General features: G+C 41.1%; 1 protein-coding gene across 1 annotated transcript in view; it reads left to right on the forward strand.

Moving 5' to 3' along the window:
- The window catches only part of DCHS2 (dachsous cadherin-related 2), a gene marked incomplete at both ends in the record, with an annotated part of 211,384 nt that overhangs the window by 134,535 nt on the left and 57,656 nt on the right, over positions 1-19,193 (forward strand). Inside the window, 5 exons of the mRNA XM_080915358.1 lie at positions 2,687-2,923; positions 3,735-4,745; positions 7,101-7,288; positions 8,485-8,584; positions 8,827-8,936. Coding sequence (XP_080771484.1) covers positions 2,687-2,923; positions 3,735-4,745; positions 7,101-7,288; positions 8,485-8,584; positions 8,827-8,936 — 1,646 coding nt within the window. The remainder of the gene's footprint in view (positions 1-2,686; positions 2,924-3,734; positions 4,746-7,100; positions 7,289-8,484; positions 8,585-8,826; positions 8,937-19,193) is intronic.

The raw sequence follows: 19,193 nt of genomic DNA on the forward strand, positions 1-19,193 counted from the left end.
GTGTAAGATGCCAGGTCTATGGGAGAGTCTGTTTCTGTTAAGATTTAATCAAAATCATTCACGAGTAGGCCTAGTGATGAGAACATAAAATTAGCATATAGAATCAGAAATCTAACATTCATAGCATCTGAAGGCGGGGATTAAAAAAAAAAGCATCACAAACTTCATTCAGTTGCTGAGTGCAAGAGAAAGATGAATATTTTAAAACTCGGAGAGTGAAGTCACGCTCTTGGTATACCACAGTAGTTAAGATATTTCTGCGGCTTTCACAGAAATATCTCTCATAAGCAATCTTAGCAAGTTCACAAGACTTGGACTCAAGTCAGACATGGCATCCAGATTCAGGGCACTCTGTCTGCTTTTGTGACAAAAAGGGCAATGTGCTATGGTTAAATATCCCACGTAGGAGGGGTAGGCTTTAAAATACACACGGTAAAGATTGGATATGAGGAACCTCTTTAGTGAGTGCCTAGGAGTTCTGTGACAACAGAACAGTTTTGTGTGCTTTGGCAGGCCATCAAAGAAAGATGAAAACGTTCTACATCTTGAACTGGTATAATTTTGCTACTATTACGAATCTTAACATCATATAATGTAAATATTTTGGAGACAGGTTTGCCTAAATGGTTGCGACCCATAAGTCCCTGGACAGAGTGAGCTAGGTATAACATTGTTTTCTTCTTTCTTATTGTGTATGACATGTGACCAACTGCTTAACTTACTTACCTTCTGTCCCCACTTCCTTGCCAGGATGGCACCTTGAATTATATATTTTATTTCACAATGCAAAAGTAACTAAGACAGTATTCTCATGGGGGGAAAAAGAGACAAAATCCAAGTTTTCCTGCCACGGGAGGACATAATAAGGAGATAGCTAAATGCAAACTTGTCATGAAAGCACTTACAGGTGGGGGTCTGTGTTGCTTTGGTCTTTAGCTTTTCAACCTCTAGACCCATAAGAAATCAATTCCTATTGTTCAAGCATCATGGGATGCGTTATTTTTGTTGTAGCAACTCATACCTACTAATGAATGTATCTTCTTTTTGTAACCCTTTGACTGGTCTCTGTTGAAAGGAGGAAGGGTTACTTTGTTTATGGTTGGAGGCCATATCCAGCAGGGTGGAAAGAAATGGCATCAGAGTGGCTCAGACTGGCAGCAGGACCCTAAGGCTGCTTGCTCCTCTCTATGACGAACAGGCAGCAAAGGAAAAGTTGGTAACTTTAGGCCAGTCTCCCCCCACCCATTTTCCCACTTCAGCTTTACTCCTCGATGGCTCTATAATCTTCCAGACAGTGCCAGACTTGAATAATGGAGCAATAATAGTTTATTATTTTAGAAACTATACCAAAAACAGATTGGAAGTATTTGTAGTAAAAAAAAAATCTGTGGAGTGAGTTTTGTGTGCTTTGGCAGGCCATCAAAGAAAGATGAAAACGTTCTACATCTTGAACTGGTATAATTTTATGTATCACAATAAACCCAGAGGAAAACGAAAATAGAGGTATTGTATGGTTATATTAACTTTCAGAGAGACTTAGAAATAAAGAATTAAAATTGTTAAAAAACATTCATTCATTTGGAGATGATAGTCTATGTATCCCAGGCTGGTTTCTAATACCCTAGGTGCCCTTCTGGTTCCATTTCTCTTGCTGTGATAATATACCCCAACCAAAAGCAACCTAGTGAGAGTTTGGCCTACAGTGCTCAGTTACAGTCCACTATTATGGAGAAGTTGGGGCAGGGATTTCAGGCAGTTAGTCACATCACATCCAATAACAGACAGAGATAAAATGCATGCTCAGGGCTCAGCCAACATTCTCTACTCTTAATATTTCAGGGCCCCACACCTGAGAACGCTGTTGCTCACTTTCAAGCTGAGCCTTTCCACATCAGTTAAGACCAGACATGCCCACAGTTCATCCTGATGTAGCTACTCCTCACTGATGCTCCTGGTGATCTGAAATTGTATAGAGTTGACAGAAGTAACCATTACAGAGGCTGAGATTGACTTTGAACTTCCCATTCCCAGGATCCTGACAGGCTGTGAGTGCCCTATACATGTGTTAACTCCGAGTTAGAAAAGTGAGACCTGGAGCCCATCATTCCCATTATCTAGCATTGCTGAAATACTAGTAAGAAAAGAGGGTAACACAAATTTTTCTGAAGGGGTGACATGCCCCTAAAATGTCTAGTGGTTAAACTCTAGGAAATCATTTCTTGGAAGAATCTGGACATCATTTACAAGCACGCTCAGATTCTTTTGTCGCACCCAGTAGGACTCAACGAGACTGATTACAAGGCTCATGCCATTATAGGGGTTGGCACGTTCCAAAATTTGAGGTATGTCAACTTTTATGTTTTATCCAGGCCTTCAACTAATTGTAGAAAGCCTACCTATATTCCAGAGAAAAGGCTATTATATCTGTCTTTAGTTTTGAACGTTCACCTCGTCCCCAAATGCTGTTTTATACATGCTCAGAGTGCCCTATGATACATGCTCAGAGTGCCCTATGATACATGCTCAGAGTGCCCTATGATACATGCTCAGAGTGCCCTATGATCAAATCTGGAGCCCAAGGACCCAGTCAAGTGGACACATTCGATTAAATACGAAATGGCAGGGTCTCTTCACTATCAGCACTCAGTGCTGATTGCCCACTGGTTGTCCTTGTTTTCCTACCCAGGGATTATTTACTTAACATCAACTCTCAGCCATTTGGAAGCCACCACCCTTTTCCTGATGGTCTGTGCTCGAGATGGTGGCGGGCTCACGGCTGCCACTAATGCCTATGTCACCATCCACGTCATGCAGACCACGCTGGCTCCTGCGGAGTTTGAGAGGCCCAAGTACACCTTCTCAGTCTATGAAGACGTGCCAGAAGACACTCTTGTTGGAACAGTGAAGGCAAGGGAGTCCTTAAGTAAGTGCTGAGTTTTTAACCCTGCCCCAGAGTCCATGACTGTATATTTTCCTGTTTTATCAGGCCATTAAAAACCTTAACTATTTCCTTTAGTCCATAGGAAATAAATGAGAAAATACACCCTTTGGCCTGCTCATTATCATTTCAATGTAGTTTCCACCTATCTAACAATTTTTGATAAGAAAATAATTTTGATAAGAAAATAATGGATATTTTTTTAAAAAGAATGTTTAATGTAGTACATAATGATCATGATATCTAAAGTGTAGGCACTTTAAATATTTTAAATAAAAATGTATCTTACTACGTTTCATAATTACTACTCACACAGTTTTTGTAGGTTTCCAGCTAAACTATCTACAACCGAGTTTTACTACATAGTGAGTCACAGGGTGATTTAACTAAAATGTATCTTATTTAAGCATTTTCTTTTTTGTTACCAGTTTGAGTTTCTTGCCCTTTCTCATCTTCCTCTTTCTATCCCTGTAGAGGGTATCTGTCATTCAGAAGGTGACTATCATAGAAAAAATACCAACACAGATTGAACTTGGCTTCTTCAAAAAAAATGTCTAAATTATTTTCTTAATGTGTTTCTCTTTTACTTAATGCAAGAAAGCTGAAGTAAGCAATGACTTAGTTGCTCCTTGTCCACTGGCTGTTCCTTTTGGTCACTAAGCAGGGTATAAGCCCCGTGTCCCACCAGTCTTTATGAATGGGTGGAGATGTCACAGTATTCTTCTCCAGGGTGGGTCAAACACTGCTTCCGGAAGACACCACTTTAGCATGTGATGTTTGTATGCTGTCTTTTCAGATTCCTCAGAACCAATCACCTATCGAATTTCCTCTGGTGATCTGGAAGGAAAGTTCTCTATTCACAGAAGGCTGGGCACTATCCGCACCCTGAAGCCTTTGGACCATGAAACACAGCCCATGATTGTTCTCACGGTCCAGGCCCAGCTTGGCAGCTCCCCAGCCTGCAGCAGCACGGAAGTAAACATATCTGTGATGGATGTCAATGACAACCGCCCCGAGTTTCCCACAGCCTCGGATGAGATTAGGATCGCCCAGACCACTGCGCCTGGTACAGCCTTGTATCTTGCTCGTGCGGAGGATAGAGACAGCGGGCTGAACGGACTGGTCGGGTACAGCATCTTAAGCCCCCAACCGAGCCAGTTCAGCATGGACCAAAGCCTTGGGGTGCTGTACCTCAGGGAGAGTCTGAGCAGCCCGGGGGATTTGAGGCTGACTCTCGTGGCTAAGGACCAAGGTGTTCCTCCCCAAGCATCCCAGTTGGTACTCAGAGTAATTGTTGAAAGCCAAGAACGAATCCCAGCCATGGCGTTTGAAAATTTGGTCTATCAAGTGGAAGTCAGTGAGTCTTTCCCACCGATGACTCAAATCCTGCAGGTCCAGGCCTACCCGCTGCATCCGAGGCGCCTAGCCTCGAAGGTCACATACTCCCTGGCTGTCAGCATGGACTCTGCAGTTTTTGGCATCCACCCTCTCACAGGGTGGATTTACCTACGGCGACAGCTGGACTATGAATCTACACAGACATACAGGTTTGGAGTGTTTGCACAAACCCCAGGGGACAGATTGCTACAGAATGTGAGCACGTCGGTGACAGTTCACGTCTCGGATGAGAACGACCACTCCCCGGTCTTCCTGCAGAACAAGGTGTTTTTGAATGTTGAGGAGAGCCCTATCCCCCTAGGCGTCATAGGGAAAATGAGAGCCGTCGATGCCGACTCTGGGAAGAACGGACAGCTGTCTTATTTCCTTTTGACTGATGGGAAGTTCTTCAAGATGAATCCTAATACAGGTAGCTGCTGTTTTCAGCTTGCATTTATATTTTCAAACTTAGAACGAAAAGCTCAGATCTTTAGATATAGCTTTAGCACAAGTGAATTTTAAACTTCGTTTTTTTTTGGGGGGGGGAAACAGTATTCTATGACAGTCCTGTGATTTTAAAGCAAAGTTAAACATTGAGAACAGTCTCACTTACCCTGACCCCTCCCCTCCCCCCTTCCCCCATCATACACGGCAAGTGCAGGCCCAGGCTGCAGGATGTTTCCAAGATGGGTTGCATGCAAGGCAGTGATAGGCATTGGCTACCACACACCCTCCTGCCCCGTCATTACTGTCTCTGTTTAGATAGTTTAGAAGCATGGCCACTTCCTCTATGTTACAGCTGCCGTCTGTGTCCAGGACAGTGACCGGCTCCTCAAATTCATAGCCGAAGAGCATTAGCCTATGGCAGAGAAGTGTCCCCGGAGCTTCCCCAGCTTGGGTAGCGCATGATGTTTTCACAGTGATGATACCGGTTAGTGATATGTTCTAGAATGTATCCTGACCGGTAAGCAGCTTGGGAATGTTTGCCTTCTTAGACTGCTCTAGAGGCACAGTCAGAATTGTACGTCAGAAGTCCTGTGTAAAGGCTTGTTTGGGGTGCCTCTTTTGGGAGGCCTCTCTCCTGCCTGGTATATACATACTCTTTTATTAACTATCTCTCCAGTGCAGTCCTGGAACCTGCTTTTTTGTGGTCACGGCCTCCTTATAAATCCAGCACCTCATGTCTGGGGGACCCTGATGTTCTCGGCTTATGGAAAAGGCAAAAATGGCTTGTTTGCACCTACCATTCCTTTTCCTTTATATAGGCATCAAAAAGTCAAGATATATTTTGTGAAACATAAATGCCAACAAGGTCATACTAGAAGCAATTTATTAGGATCACAAAACCTCTAGAGACATTTATGTCTCGTTTTGGTAAAGAAAAAGAGGGATCAATGCATGTGTTGTAGTTAATCTTTGATGCCTTAACTTAAAATATACATTATTTTATAATTTGTATTAAATTTAATTTAAGTAAAATAAATTAGATTATACCTAAATATAAAATGTAACTAACGTAAAAGGCAACACCATATGTTAAGTTGTCAGCAGGTATCTGGGAAACAGGCTGAGAGAGTAAGAGGCAGTCAGAGATGAGAAAAAGCACCCTCTGGGTCATTTTCACAAAATAAAGCTCCATTTGCTAATTCAGATTTGGTGCTTTCAGAGTTAGCGATTGGAATTCTGTTGCAGGTATGATTTATTAAAACCCCAGTCATGATAAACACTACTTAAATACGGTTTCTGAGGATAATTTTACAGTAAATATTACATTTACGCTCACGGATTCCGCACCCCTCACCAAACATGAACTTTCATCTTAGCCTTCTGTGTCTAGGCGATGCCACTGCGTTTGGACTAAGTGTGAGAAATCTCAGTAATAGGAACGTTGGGTGGCAGCAGCCTCCTGAATTGGCAAGGAAGCCAGTGCTAGCCTGGGCAGGAAGAAAAGCCATGTGTGGCCTCTGCAGGTCCTTGGCAATGGGCACAGGCAGTCAAGAGCTTATACTGACTCTCCATGCTGAGGTGTAAGGGGATTTTAAAAGGTAGCACATTTCTAAGCAAGAATTACAAAATACGTTTTGAAAAGTATCAACAGGGATGTCATTTGGGAAGCCACCGCCTCTTGCTCTACACGTGCTTTGTGAGTTAAAAGAAACATTGACATTTGTAAAAGACATGTCACTGCTCAGGAAAAAATGTTTTTCAAGTCATTACCAAGTAATGATATCAAAGGCAAATAATCCACAGCTCACAAAACCCCGTAAAATATTCCTTCGTGTTTGCTTCGAAGAGCAGCCTACAAGTTAGCTGTGGGAGACAGCAGGTGGAAACCGAATCCAGAACGCAGGATGCCATGGGCTATGTGTTCTCTGTGTTCTACAGAGCAGCAAAAGCAACCGTTATAAATCCCCCAAATCATAGGTTTCATTTTTTGAGGGGCAGGGGATACAAGTGGTGGGTAATTTGAAATATAAGTTTTTTTCAAGTGATCTCTTCCAGAGCAACCTCAATGATTGATTTGCTTTGAAGCAGTCTTGTTATTCCGCCCAGAATGGCTTCAAAGTCATGATCCAAATGCCTCTGTTCCTCCTGTTGCTGGGATTAAAGGCGGACACCACCGGAGCTGGCAGCGAATTCTTTCAGCAGTGACACGGAGCAGAATTGCTTTATATGAATGGTCTTGAGGGTCAAAGCTTTTGATCTGATTTCTCTCCCCATGGACTATTTTGCGTGCGTTTCGTCACCCCACGCCAGTGCCTGTCTTGTTTTGCTGTCTTCTCAGGTGAGCTGATCAATTGGATGGCATTGGATCGTGAGCACCAGGGCCACCATCAAATGACTGTCCTAGTGACAGACCACGGCTCCCCACCACGGAATGCCACCATGCTGGTTTACGTCACAATTACTGACATCAATGACAACAGGCCTTTTTTCCCTCAGTGTCTCCCTGGAAAGGAACTTCATGTCAAGGTTTGTGAAGTAGATTGGCTGGAGCTTGTCGTTTGTTTTGAGCACCACCTTGTGGTCAGAGATGAGAATTCACTAAGTCAGCCATGGTATGCCATTGCATATATTCTAATGACATAGATTTGCACTTGTGCTAGGAAGGTGGTTAAAAGGAAAGAAGCTGGCTGTGTGCACTCTTCAGGATTACACCTCCACCTCCACTCAAGGAAATATAGTCCCGTGCCTTGCATATAGACATGATGTCACCCCAGCGTCCGTCACACTGGCTCATGGGAGGGCTGCTGCTACTTTGCGGGCATCTCTGAGCAGAGCTCTTTATGTGCAGCTGATGTGTGTGATTTGGAAGCTCTCTCAATGTGTAGTCCTGACACGAGTGAGTGGGGTTTGTAAGCACACGCCAAACTTGTAATCATACACATATGACTTCATCATTTCCTTTCCACATTCTGTATGTTTATTATTTCTACAATAAATTACAATGCCGGCTCATGTACTTTGTAAGTGAATATATATCAAGTAGGTGAATTGTATGTATAAAAAGCTTAGCAATGACAGATCTCTAAACAATTGGATTGGATGTTTAGACCCTGATGGAGTATGTGTCGTGAATAACTCAGAAGGGTGTTGAGGAAATTAGAAAATTTAAACCATCCTTCCAAAGCCAGAGCTGAAGGAAAATTCTGGCAAAGGAAACAGTATTAGAGTGATTTTTATTATATCACTAAAATTCTCTGTGGTTTATAGGACGTTCGAGCTCCACCCATAAATTTTATTATCACTCCTGGAAAATTCCTATTTGTGAGATATATTTTCTGAGATAAAGGAAGGTATTTCTTTTAACCATATTTTGGATCTATCACAGGTATCCTAAACAATAACTAGAAAAATGTTTGAGAGAATGCTAAACTCTTTAAGGGCTTCAAAAAACAGAGAACTCTTTAGTCTGACTTCAATGTAATTAATTTACTTGCATATTTGGTTCAAATGCTTCAAACTGAATAAAAATGAACGGCTCAAGTGGGCTCTTTTTCGTGAACTTCTAACCCCTGTACCTTTCCGCTGGTAGACAATTGCATGGTGTGCAGACTTTAGAATTATGTGTCCGTGGTTGGTATAATGTGTTCTTTCACTTAAAGACCCATTGATGAACCTTTTAAGGCTGCGCCGACTCATCTGTAAGCTATGTATCTCCTTGACAGGTGTTGGAAAGTCAGCCAGTCAGTACCCTGGTTACAAGTGTCTTTGCAAAGGATCTCGATGAAGGACCCAGTGCAGAAATTACCTACTCCATCTCTTCAGGTAAAAGCCAATATTTATATATGGGCTTTAAAACTTCCCTCTGTCACTCCTCCCTCTATCTCCTTTGAGGAAGACACCTTCTCTTCAATCACCAGGAACACCCTAGGCTACCTACAACATAAAACCAAATTGCCAACAAAGCCCCATTGCTGTCTGTGAGAATCACTTCGTGTATAAGAACACAAAACAGAATGTAGAGAGGCTCCTGGAAACCAGTAGCTGCTTCCCCATGCCCTCCGTAGAAACAATCCACCTTAAACACGTGACTTGTGAGAACCTCAAGCACCAGTCAACTTTTCCTGATGGGAAAGTGGAGGTTAACAGGCAAGGAGAGGTCATTAACATGCGATGGGTATGTGTGAGGATTACTAGCAGGATGGAAATAAGTCAACCCCACGTCCATGATACCACAAGTCACACCACACCTATAGAGCACTCTACAGCGACTTTATTTAAGCAGACCCAATTCCAAGCTCTCCCGTAACATTCTCAGCCTTTCCCTTCTTTCTGGACATTTTCTTTACTTGACATTGTGTTTGAAATCATTTAAAAAGGCATCGTGTGCTTTATCTTGTTTGAGGCAAACGTGGGAAAACCAGAGACAATCTTGTTCTTGCCCGAAGCCTTCATGGGAAAGCCAAGAGGCATAAGAGCAGATACTGAGATTAATATGTCCAGGGACCACTGGCTTTACACGAAACTTACTAACCTTTTAGAGATGATACTGTTTCAAAGGTCTCAGTCACTGTGGAGGAGTAAAAGAATGAGCTCAGGCACTGGGTGGATTTGCTGCAGAGCTAAAACCTGTGGGTTTCAAGGCTATTGCTTGCTCAGGCTTTTCCTGAACCGTGGGTAGTGAGTTATTGATATTTGCACGACTGTCCGATTTTTCTCGAGGGGATCTCTTTAATTCCTTAGATCAAGGTCCGGACTTGCGAATGAATGTAGGGGAAATTCGAACAGAATATGCTTGAGACCTTTATGAAAATAATTGCAAAGCTTTAATAGAAGACACGAAAGGCAAATGAAGTAAAAGGTTGTCTGTGTACTATTCACCTTAGGAAAGCCCAGTGGCCAAAAGAAAAATATCTAAATGTTTGTTTACCGGCTTAGAATATTTTCAGTTGAAATGTCAGCCAGCATTAGGTAAAATATGACAAGCTTGTTTTAAAGTCATAATAGAAGAGCTAAAAAAAAAATGACCAAGACAGTGTCAAAGGGATGAATGGAAGATGTGCCACCATCAAACTTCAGTTCCTAAAGGTTTTGAAATGAAGACACCAAAGCACCGATGCACTGATCATAGACCAGTTGACAAGACAACTCATCTCAGTAGATTCGATGTACAATGTGTAGAAAGCAGATAAACCATCCATGCTTGATACAGACCTACTTTGTTACCCAGATGGGAGAATAAAATTACAGTTACTTTTCACTATACAAAAATATGTCATGTTTAAATGTCCAAAGTCTTAATTCTTACAGAAGAAAGTGTGCGAGGTAGATTGTTTGATGTTAAGGGGAATATGTGACTTTTAAATAAGCAAAACATTTAAAGATGGGGATAAATGAAATCATATTAAAATTCAGAACATCCGAATGTACGACATTGTTTTCACATTACAAACCTCAGGTCACAGGTCGGGAGAAAGTAATGACAACCTTGGTGGTAATAATTGTGCTGTCAAAAGCTTTATAATGGCACCGAGTTACACACAACTTTATTCAGAATTCCTGACGATCAGAAAGAAAAGGATAAGTGATTTAAAAGCCAAGTAAAAGATACTAATAAGCAATTTTCAGCCAGAACGGCACAGCCAGTTTGAAGCATGTCTCCTGAGTATAAGGACCTTGAAGAGCAGAGACACAGCATGTGACAAACCTTCAGGGTGCTTGTGCTAGGTCCCGGAAGCAGCACTCCGTTTGCTGTCCTGGAGGAGCTCATGTGTGCCCAGAAGAAGAAGGGCAGAACGCTTGTGCAAGCTCTGTCTCACATGCTCATACTACGTGTTATCTCTGAGCAAGACACGGCCATGAAAATAATTTCTCTACAGCTTTAAATTCACTAACCTAGACCCACTGCGGCATTTATTTGAAGAAGTCAACTCACTTCAGAGACAACTTTAGTTCATTAGTGCCCTAGGATCTGTCCCCATCCTTACTGGGACTGGGACTTTGTCAGCAGTTCCTCATCATCTGCTTAGTCAGGAAGCAAGTTCTTCTTTCATGTTTCCTGTGCCCCACAAGGATGCACCATAATTTCTTCACATGTAAGCATGGCAGATCCTTCTTGTCTGGCACACTAGGGCAGAGTGCCTTCCTATGGCCTCTTCTAGGGTGAGTTAGGTCCTCAAAAGCCTCACATGTCTTTTCTTTAATTTTGAGTGTTGTTGAAGAACATGAAATAACCATGAAAGGCAATGGATGTGGAAACACACACACACACACACACACACACACACACTGGGGGTAGGAAGCGCTTTGATCCTGGCATAGGACCTTTACCTGAAAGCCAGAACAGCCATACTTCACATGTCTGTGGTCCATTGAGTAGGAACTAGAGCACTGGTGACAGTAAGGAGGGTGACTCTCCACAGGACCAAGATGGAGCAGAAGATCCGGAAGTGAACGCTGACTCATTGTTTTTCAGACCTGCCATTCATAAAACACTGAAAACCATCCCACCTAAAAGCATGCATTTCTTAGTGTCATGAATGTTGTTTTTCTGTGTTCATATGGCTCTTTCTTTTCACCTATACCTGGGTTCCAGGACTTGAACTCGGCTTAAGCCTGTGCGTAAGTGCTTTGATCTGCTGAGCTCATTCACTGGTCCCCTGAGATGCTATTTTATTTTTTTATTATTTTTATTTTTTTAAAACAACTTTATTTTACAAAACAAAGATAAATGTACAGATTTTAAACATTTTTTGCTTAAAATTATACATTTTTGTCAGTACTTTTTTTCAGATTTTAACATAATTTTTACATAAAACTATATGAATATATTTTTTAGTCAGTACTTGATTTTTTTCAAGGTTTGATAGTATGCCTTGAAAACTTAATAGTTACAATGAGCTAAAGTACATGTAAAACAAAATGTAACATGGAAATAGTTAAAGTTTTCTTGTTTTGTAAATATTTTTTTTGTTTTGTTTTGTTTTCTTTATTTCTTGGACTTCATACAGTCTGTGAGTTGTTTCTGGGGGAGTGCAAGCCTCTGGGGTTAGCATCCCACTATCAGTGACTGCATAGTATGTCTGTTCTTTTGTGACTGGGTTATCTCACTCAGGATGATATTCTCTAGATGCAGCCATTTTCTTAAGAATTTGGTTAAGTCATTGTTTCTGGTGGCTGAGTAGTATTCCATTGTGTATATGTACCACAATTTTTGTATCCATTCATCTTCTGAAGGACATCTGGGTTCCTTCCAGCTTCTGGCTATTATAAATAGAGCCGCTATGAACATTGTGGTGCATATATCTTTGTTGTGTATTAAAGTATCTCTGGGGTATATGCCCAGAAGTGGAATAGCTGGGTCTTCAGGTAGTACTATATCCAATTTTCTGAGGTATCGCCAGACAGATTTCCAGAGTGGTTGTATTAGCTTGCAACCCCACCAACAGTGGAGAAGTGTTCCTCTTTCTCCGCAGCCTCTCCAGCATCTGCTGTCATCTGAGTTTTGGATCTTGGCCAATCTGACTGGTGTGAGGTGGAATCTCAGGGTTGTTTTGATTTGCATTTCCCTGATGGCTAAGGATGTCGAGCACTTCCTCAGATGTTTCTCGGCCATTCGGTGTTCCTCAACTGAAAACGTTTTGTTTAGCTCTGTACCCCATTTTTTAATAGGGTTATTTGATTCTCTGGTGTCTAGCTTTTTGAGTTCCTTGTACACCTTGGATATTAGGCCTCTATCTGATGTGGTGTTGGTAAAGATCTTTTCCCATTCTGTTGGTTGCCGTTTTGTTTTCTTGCCTTACAGAAACTTTGCAATCTCATTAAGTCCCATTTGTTAATCTTTGATCTTAGAGCTTGAGCTGTTGGTGTTTTGTTCAGAAAAATTTCTCCTGTGCCTATGTGTTCTAAGGTTTTTCCTACTTTCTCATCTAATAGTTTCAGTGTATCTGGTTTAATGTGGAGATCTTTGATCCACTTACACTTGAGCTTTGTACAAGGAGATAAGAACGGGTCTATTTTCATTCTTTTGCATGCTGAGTGCCAGTTGGACCAGCACCATTTGTTGAATAGGCTGTCCTTTTTCCATTGAATGTTTACAGCTCCTTTGTCAAAAATCAGGTGACCATATACGTGAAGGCTCATTTCTGGATCTTTTATTCTATTCCATTGATCCACATGCCTATTTCTGTACCAGTACCATGCAGTTTTCAGCATAATTGCCTTGTAATATAGCTTGAGGTCAGGGATAGTGATTCCCGCAGATGTTTTTTTGTTATTGAGGATGGATTTCGCTATTCTAGGTCTTCTGTTATTCCATATGAAATTGCACATTGATCTTTCCAATTCCATGAAGGACTGGGTTGGAATTTTGATGGGGATTGCATTGAATCTGTAGATTGCTTTTGGTAGGATGGCCATTTTTAAGATGTTGATTTTTCCAATCCATGAGCATGGGAGATCTTTCCATTTTCTGAGATCCTCCTCAATTTCTTTCTTTAGAGGTTTGAAATTCTTGACATACAGGTCTTTCACTTGCTTAGTTAGAGTCACACCAAGGTAGTTCATAGTTTTTGTGACGATTGTGAAGGATACGTTTTCCCTAATTTCTTTCTCCACATGTTTGTCCTTTGAGTATGGGAAGGCTACTGATTTGTTTGAGTTAATTTTGTATCCAGCCACTTTGCTGAACTTGTTTATCAGCTGTAGGAGTTCTCTGGTGGAATTTTTGGGGTCACTCAAGTACACTATCATGTCATCGGCAAAGAGTGATGTTTTTATCTCTTCCTTTCTGGTTTGTATCCCCTTGATCTCCTTTTGCTGTCTAATTGCTCCAGCCAGGACTTCCAGTACTATTTTGAATAGGTAGGGGGAGAGTGGGCAGCCTTGTTGAGTCCCTGATTTTAGTGGGATTGCTTCAAGTTTCTCGCCATTAAGTTTGATGTTGGCTGTTGGTTTGCTGTATATTGCTTTTATTATGTTTAAGTATGGACCTTGGATTCCTGTTCTTTCCAGGACTTTTAACATGAAGGGGTGTTGGATTTTGTCGAATGCTTTCTCAGTGTCTAATGAGATGACCATGTGATTTTGATCTCTGAGTTTGTTTATATGGTGGATTACGCTGATGGATTTTCTTATGTTAAACCATCCCTGCATCCCACAGATGAAGCCTACTTGGTCATGATGAATGATCATTTTGATGTGTTCTTGGATTCGGTTTGCAAGGATTTTGTTGAGTATTTTTGCATCAATGTTCATAAGTGAGTTGGTCTGAAGTTCTCTTTCCTTGTAGGGTCTTTGTGTGGTTTAGGTACGAGGGTTATTGTAGTCTCAAAAAATGAGTTGGATAATATTCCATCTGATTCTATCTTTTGGAATAGTTTGGAGAGTATTGGTGTTATATCCCCAATAAATGTCTGATAAAATTCTGCACCGAACCCGTCTGGACCTGGGCTGTTTTTGGTAGGGAGGCTTTTGATGACTTCTATTTCTTTAGGTGTTATAGGATTATTTAGATGGTTTAACTTTGGGATCTTGTATCTGTCTAGGAATTCGTCCATTTCCTCCAGATTTTCCAATTTTGTGGAGTATAAGTTTTTGTAGTAGGATCTGAAGATTTCTTGAATTTCCTCAGTTTCAGTTGTTATGTCGCCACTTTCCCTTCTGATTTTGTTAATTTGGATACTCTCTCTTTGCCCTTTAGTTAGTCTGGCTAGGGGTTTATCAATCTTGTTGATTTTCTTAAAGAACCAACTCTTTATTTTGTTGATTTTTTCAATGGTTCTTTTTGTTTCTATTTGGTCTATTTCTTCCCTAATTTTGATTATTTCTTGCCATCTACTCTTTTTGGGTATATCTGCTTCCTTTTGTTCTAGGGCTTTTAGCTGTGCTGTCAGGTTGCTGATGTAAGCTCTCTCCAGTTTCTTTTTGTAAGCACTTAGGGCTATGAGTTTTCCTCTCAATACTGCTTTCATTGCATCCCATAGGTTTGGGTATGTTGTGTTTTCGTTTTTGTTGAATTCTAGAAAATCCTTAATTTCTTTCTTTATTTCTTCTTTGACCCTGCTATCCTTTAACAGAGCGTTGTTTAGTTTCCATGTGTATGTGGGCTTTTTGTTGTCTTTGTTGTTGTTAAAGACCAGCCGTAGACCATGGTGATCTGAGAGGATGCATGGGAGTATTTCAATCTTCTTATATCGATGGAGGCTCTCGTTCTGTGTCCAATTATGTGGTCAATTTTCGAGAAGGTTCCATGGGGTGGTGAGAAGAAGGTGTATTCTTTTACTTTAGGATAATATGATCTGTATATATCTATTAATTGTAGTTGGTTCAAAGTCTCAGCTAGTTTTGCAGTGTCCTTGTTCAGTTTCTGTTTCCATGATCTGTCCATTGGTGAGAGTGGGGTATTAAAGTCTCCCACTATTATTGTGTGGGGTGAAATGTATTTTTTGAGCTTTAGTAAGGTTTCTTTTATGAATGTGGGTGCTTTTTTATTTGGAGCATATATGTTAAGGATTGAGAGTTTCTCCTGACAGATTTCTCCAGTAATGAGTAAAAAGTGTCCTTCCTTATCTTTTTTGATAACTTTTGGTTGGAAATTTACTTTATTCGATATTAGAATAGCCACTCCAGCTTGCTTCTTGGAGCTGTTTGCTTGGAAGTTTTTTTCCCACCCTTTTACTCTGAGATAGTGTCTGTTTCTGTCTCTGAGATGAGTTTCCTGTATGCAGCAAAAGGCTGGATTTTGTTTATGTATCCAGTCTGATAGTCTATGTCTCTTTATTGGGGAGTTGAGACCATTTATGTTAATAGATATCAAGGAATAGTTGTTTCTGTTTCCTGCCATTATTGCTTTTTCGAGTTGAGTTGTGTCTGTGTTTTTTTCTTCTTTCAGTTTTTTTGTTTAGGAGTTTTCTTGTTTTTACTAGGCTGTATTTTCCCTCATTGTATTGGGTTTTCCACCTATAATTCGTTGTAGTGCTGGGTTTGTGGTCAGATATTGTGTGAATTTTGATTTGTCTTGAAATATCTTCGTCTCTCCATCGATGGTGATTGATAGTTTTGCTGGATATAGCAGCTTGGGCTGGCACTTGTGCTCTCTTAAGGAGTGCATGATGTCTGTCCAGGCTCTTCTAGCTTTCATAGTCTCTGTTGAGAAATCAGGTGTGAGTCTGATTGGTCTGCCTTTATATGTTACCTGACCTTTTTCCCTTACTGCTTTTAGTATTCTTTCTTTGCTTTGGGCACTTGATGTTTTTACTATTATGTGTCGGGAGGTATTTCTGGTCCAACCTATTTGGAGTTCTGAAGGCTTCTTTTATGCTCGTGGTCATCTCATTCTTGAGGGTAGGGAAGTTTTCTTCTATGAGTTTGTTGAAGATATTTACTGTGCCTCTTAGTTGATACTCTTCTCCCTCTTCTATTCCTATTATCCTTAGGTTCAGTCTTCTCATTGTGTCTTGGATTTCTTAGACATTTTGGGTTAGGAGCTTTTTGTTTTTTGCATCTTCTCTGGCTGTTTTGTCTATGTTTGCAATGTTGTCTTCTGCCCCCGAGATTCTCTCTTCAATCTCTTGTAATCTATTGGAAATGCTTGCTTCTGTGACTCCTGATTTCTTTTTTTGGTGTTCTGACTCTAGGGTTATCTCTTTTAGCATTTTCTTTATTGTGTCCATTTCTGTTTTAATTTCCCTCTTTTATTCCTTTATTTCTTTGGTCCTGTTTTCCTCTAGTTCTTTGAGTTCTTTTAGTGTTTTTCTTGTTTCTTCTTTAAAAGCGTCTGAATCTTTTTGCTTTTTCTCCCTTTCTTGTTTAAGTATCTCTATCAGCATCTTGAGGTATGATTTCAGGTCTGTGTCTTCTTTTTCTGGAGTGTTTGGAGTTCCGATGTTTGCTGTTATGGGAGAGCTGGGCTCTGGTGTTGCTAGATTGTCTTGGTTTCCTTGGGATATACTCTTTCTCTTTCCTCTTGCCATTTTGTTGTCAGTGATATGTTCTTGCCTTTCCCCTGTATCTGGTCTGTGTCCCTGGATCTCCATTGGTCCAGGTGTCAGATGGGCCGAGCCCTGTTCTATGCCTCAGAGTCTTCGGGTGGGAACAGAAGTTCCAACATTCTGTTTCTGGTTGCTGGATCGGGCAAGGTAGGGCAGGGCAAGGCAGGGGGTGCACTTTCCGTGTGCACTCCGCAGAGATCTCTCTGCTCTCCTGCAGCCTAGGTCTCCCACTCACCAGGTGTTCAGCCTTTACGAGCTGCCATTCCGGGTAGCAGATGGGCCGGGCTCCGCTCTGAGTTCTGAAGTCGCCTCCGGGTGGAAACAGAAGTTCTAATTTTCTGTTCCCAGTCGCTGGATCGGGCAAGGCAGGGCAGGGCAAGGCAGGGGGTGCACTTTCTGTGTGCACTCTGCAGAGATCTCTCTGCTCCCTGGCAGCCCAGGTCTCCCACCCACCAGTTGCTCAGCCTCTACGAGCTGCCGTTCCTGAGATGTTATTTTAAAATTAGCTTCCAAGGAGAGACTTGGAGCAAAGCAACTGAAGCACATAGTGATGTGTATCACCTGTTTTCACTTTATCTCATTACTGAAGTGGACTACATTAGAATATAATATTGTAGTGAGATAAAAAAACATAACAGCAAAATGGATTTTTATCGTTCACCAGAGCATTCCACAGGATCCCTGTGAGACAAAAATAGAAATCGCAGCTCATGTGTTTCATACCTGCTGGCATCACATGCTAACTTCTCCATGGGCAGAAGTCCTTTTCCATTTACAGCCCTGAAGAGTAAGTGGACTGAGCTGACTCAACAGCCATGTAAACAGAGAATGGCTTTGTATGCCTGGGCTTTGTCCGAGGCTTTCCTGTTGTTAGAAATATTGAAACTTGGTTGAAAATTATAGTCTATGATTTAACTAAGCATGGGGGGGTGAGCTTAAATCACTTGTATTTATATGAACCTCTGATATATTTTGGCATGTATATTTATCAACTCACCATCTAATATAAAGGCCTAGAACTCACAAGCAACCCAGAAAGATGTAGATTGTGGGTCTCTCAAAACTATTTTCCACCAAAAGGAACCAGAGTGCATGGAGAAATGACCGATTTCAGAACTTTGAAAGAAAATCCATAAGGAAAGCCTGAAGTACCCAGCGTACAACACAAGGGGATTGCCACAGACTCCTGAGACGGTCTAAAAACCCAGGGACCGGTTTTGAAAGAATCCTACAAGTCAGTGATGAAATAATTTGAGGATCAGTAAAGATAACAATCACAGTATGCTGAAACTCTTTCTTACTCTGAGATGTCCTTATGGCTTACAAAAATAGTGGCTGGGGGAGGGGGAGAAAGAGGGAGGGGGAGAGATAGATAGATAGATAGAGATAGAGAGATAGATAGATAGATAGATAGATAGAGAGAGAGAGAGAGAGAGAGAGAGAGAGAGAGAGAGAGAGAGCACTCAGTGGTTACAAAGGTCTTGTTGCTCTTCTAGTGGACCCAAGTTCAATTCTTAGCATCCAAATCAATCAGCTCACAGCTGCTGGTAGTTATAAATTAACAGGTTCCAAAGTCCTCTTCTGGACTTTGCAGGCACCAGTGCATGTTCGTGCACACACACAAACCCATACCCACCCACACATACACCCTCCCCTTCACACACTCACACACAAACATTATTTGGAAAGAAAATTTCTTTTATTGAAATAGTCTTGTTAATAAAAGAAGGGAAATAAGGGGGAGCTACTTACATGTTGGAATACTTAATGACCCCACAGATCTAGGCTTTGGGCCAGCAGGACCAACATCAAGACTTAAGGGCAGCCAGACATTTTAATCTGAAATGAAACACACTATTTTGTGAAGCACGCTCACCAAAAACTCTACCCAAATTGGATCAGTTCTCCAGATCTAAATTCTGATCTAAAGTACTTCAAGGAAACATAAGTATTTAAGAGGAAGAGAACAGAGTTAGGAAAGAATTAAGCTGCACATTGAAGACGTAACAACCAAATATAGGCTGTTCCTGATCCAGTCTCAACAAACAAATTTCAAAGGCAAAATATGTGTATGGATGGCAGAAATCTGTAGTTGTGTCGGTCAGGATGGCCTGGCAGGATCTTTCCACTGGATTCTAGGCATGGGCCACCATGCCTAGCTACTGACGTTTTTATTTTATTGTGCATAGACTAAAAAAATTGTCATTTTTATGTTTTAGTGGCATATAAAAAGAAATTAATATCACCTGTACTTTGACACATCTATTGGCACATTGAACAATGTTTAAACCAGGTAAAGGGTAAACAGTACGTCAGACCCTTTGGGAATTAAAGAGTAATTAAACTTCTATAGCTCCTCATACTCCTAAGAAATCTAAAGCAAATACATGCTCTGAAATATGAACACATTAACTGAATTCATCCCATCTTCTGCTGTTTGGGAT

The sequence above is a fragment of the Micromys minutus genome, assembly GCF_963924665.1.
Source record: "Micromys minutus genome assembly, chromosome: 4".
NCBI classification, from domain to species: Eukaryota; Metazoa; Chordata; class Mammalia; order Rodentia; family Muridae; genus Micromys; species Micromys minutus.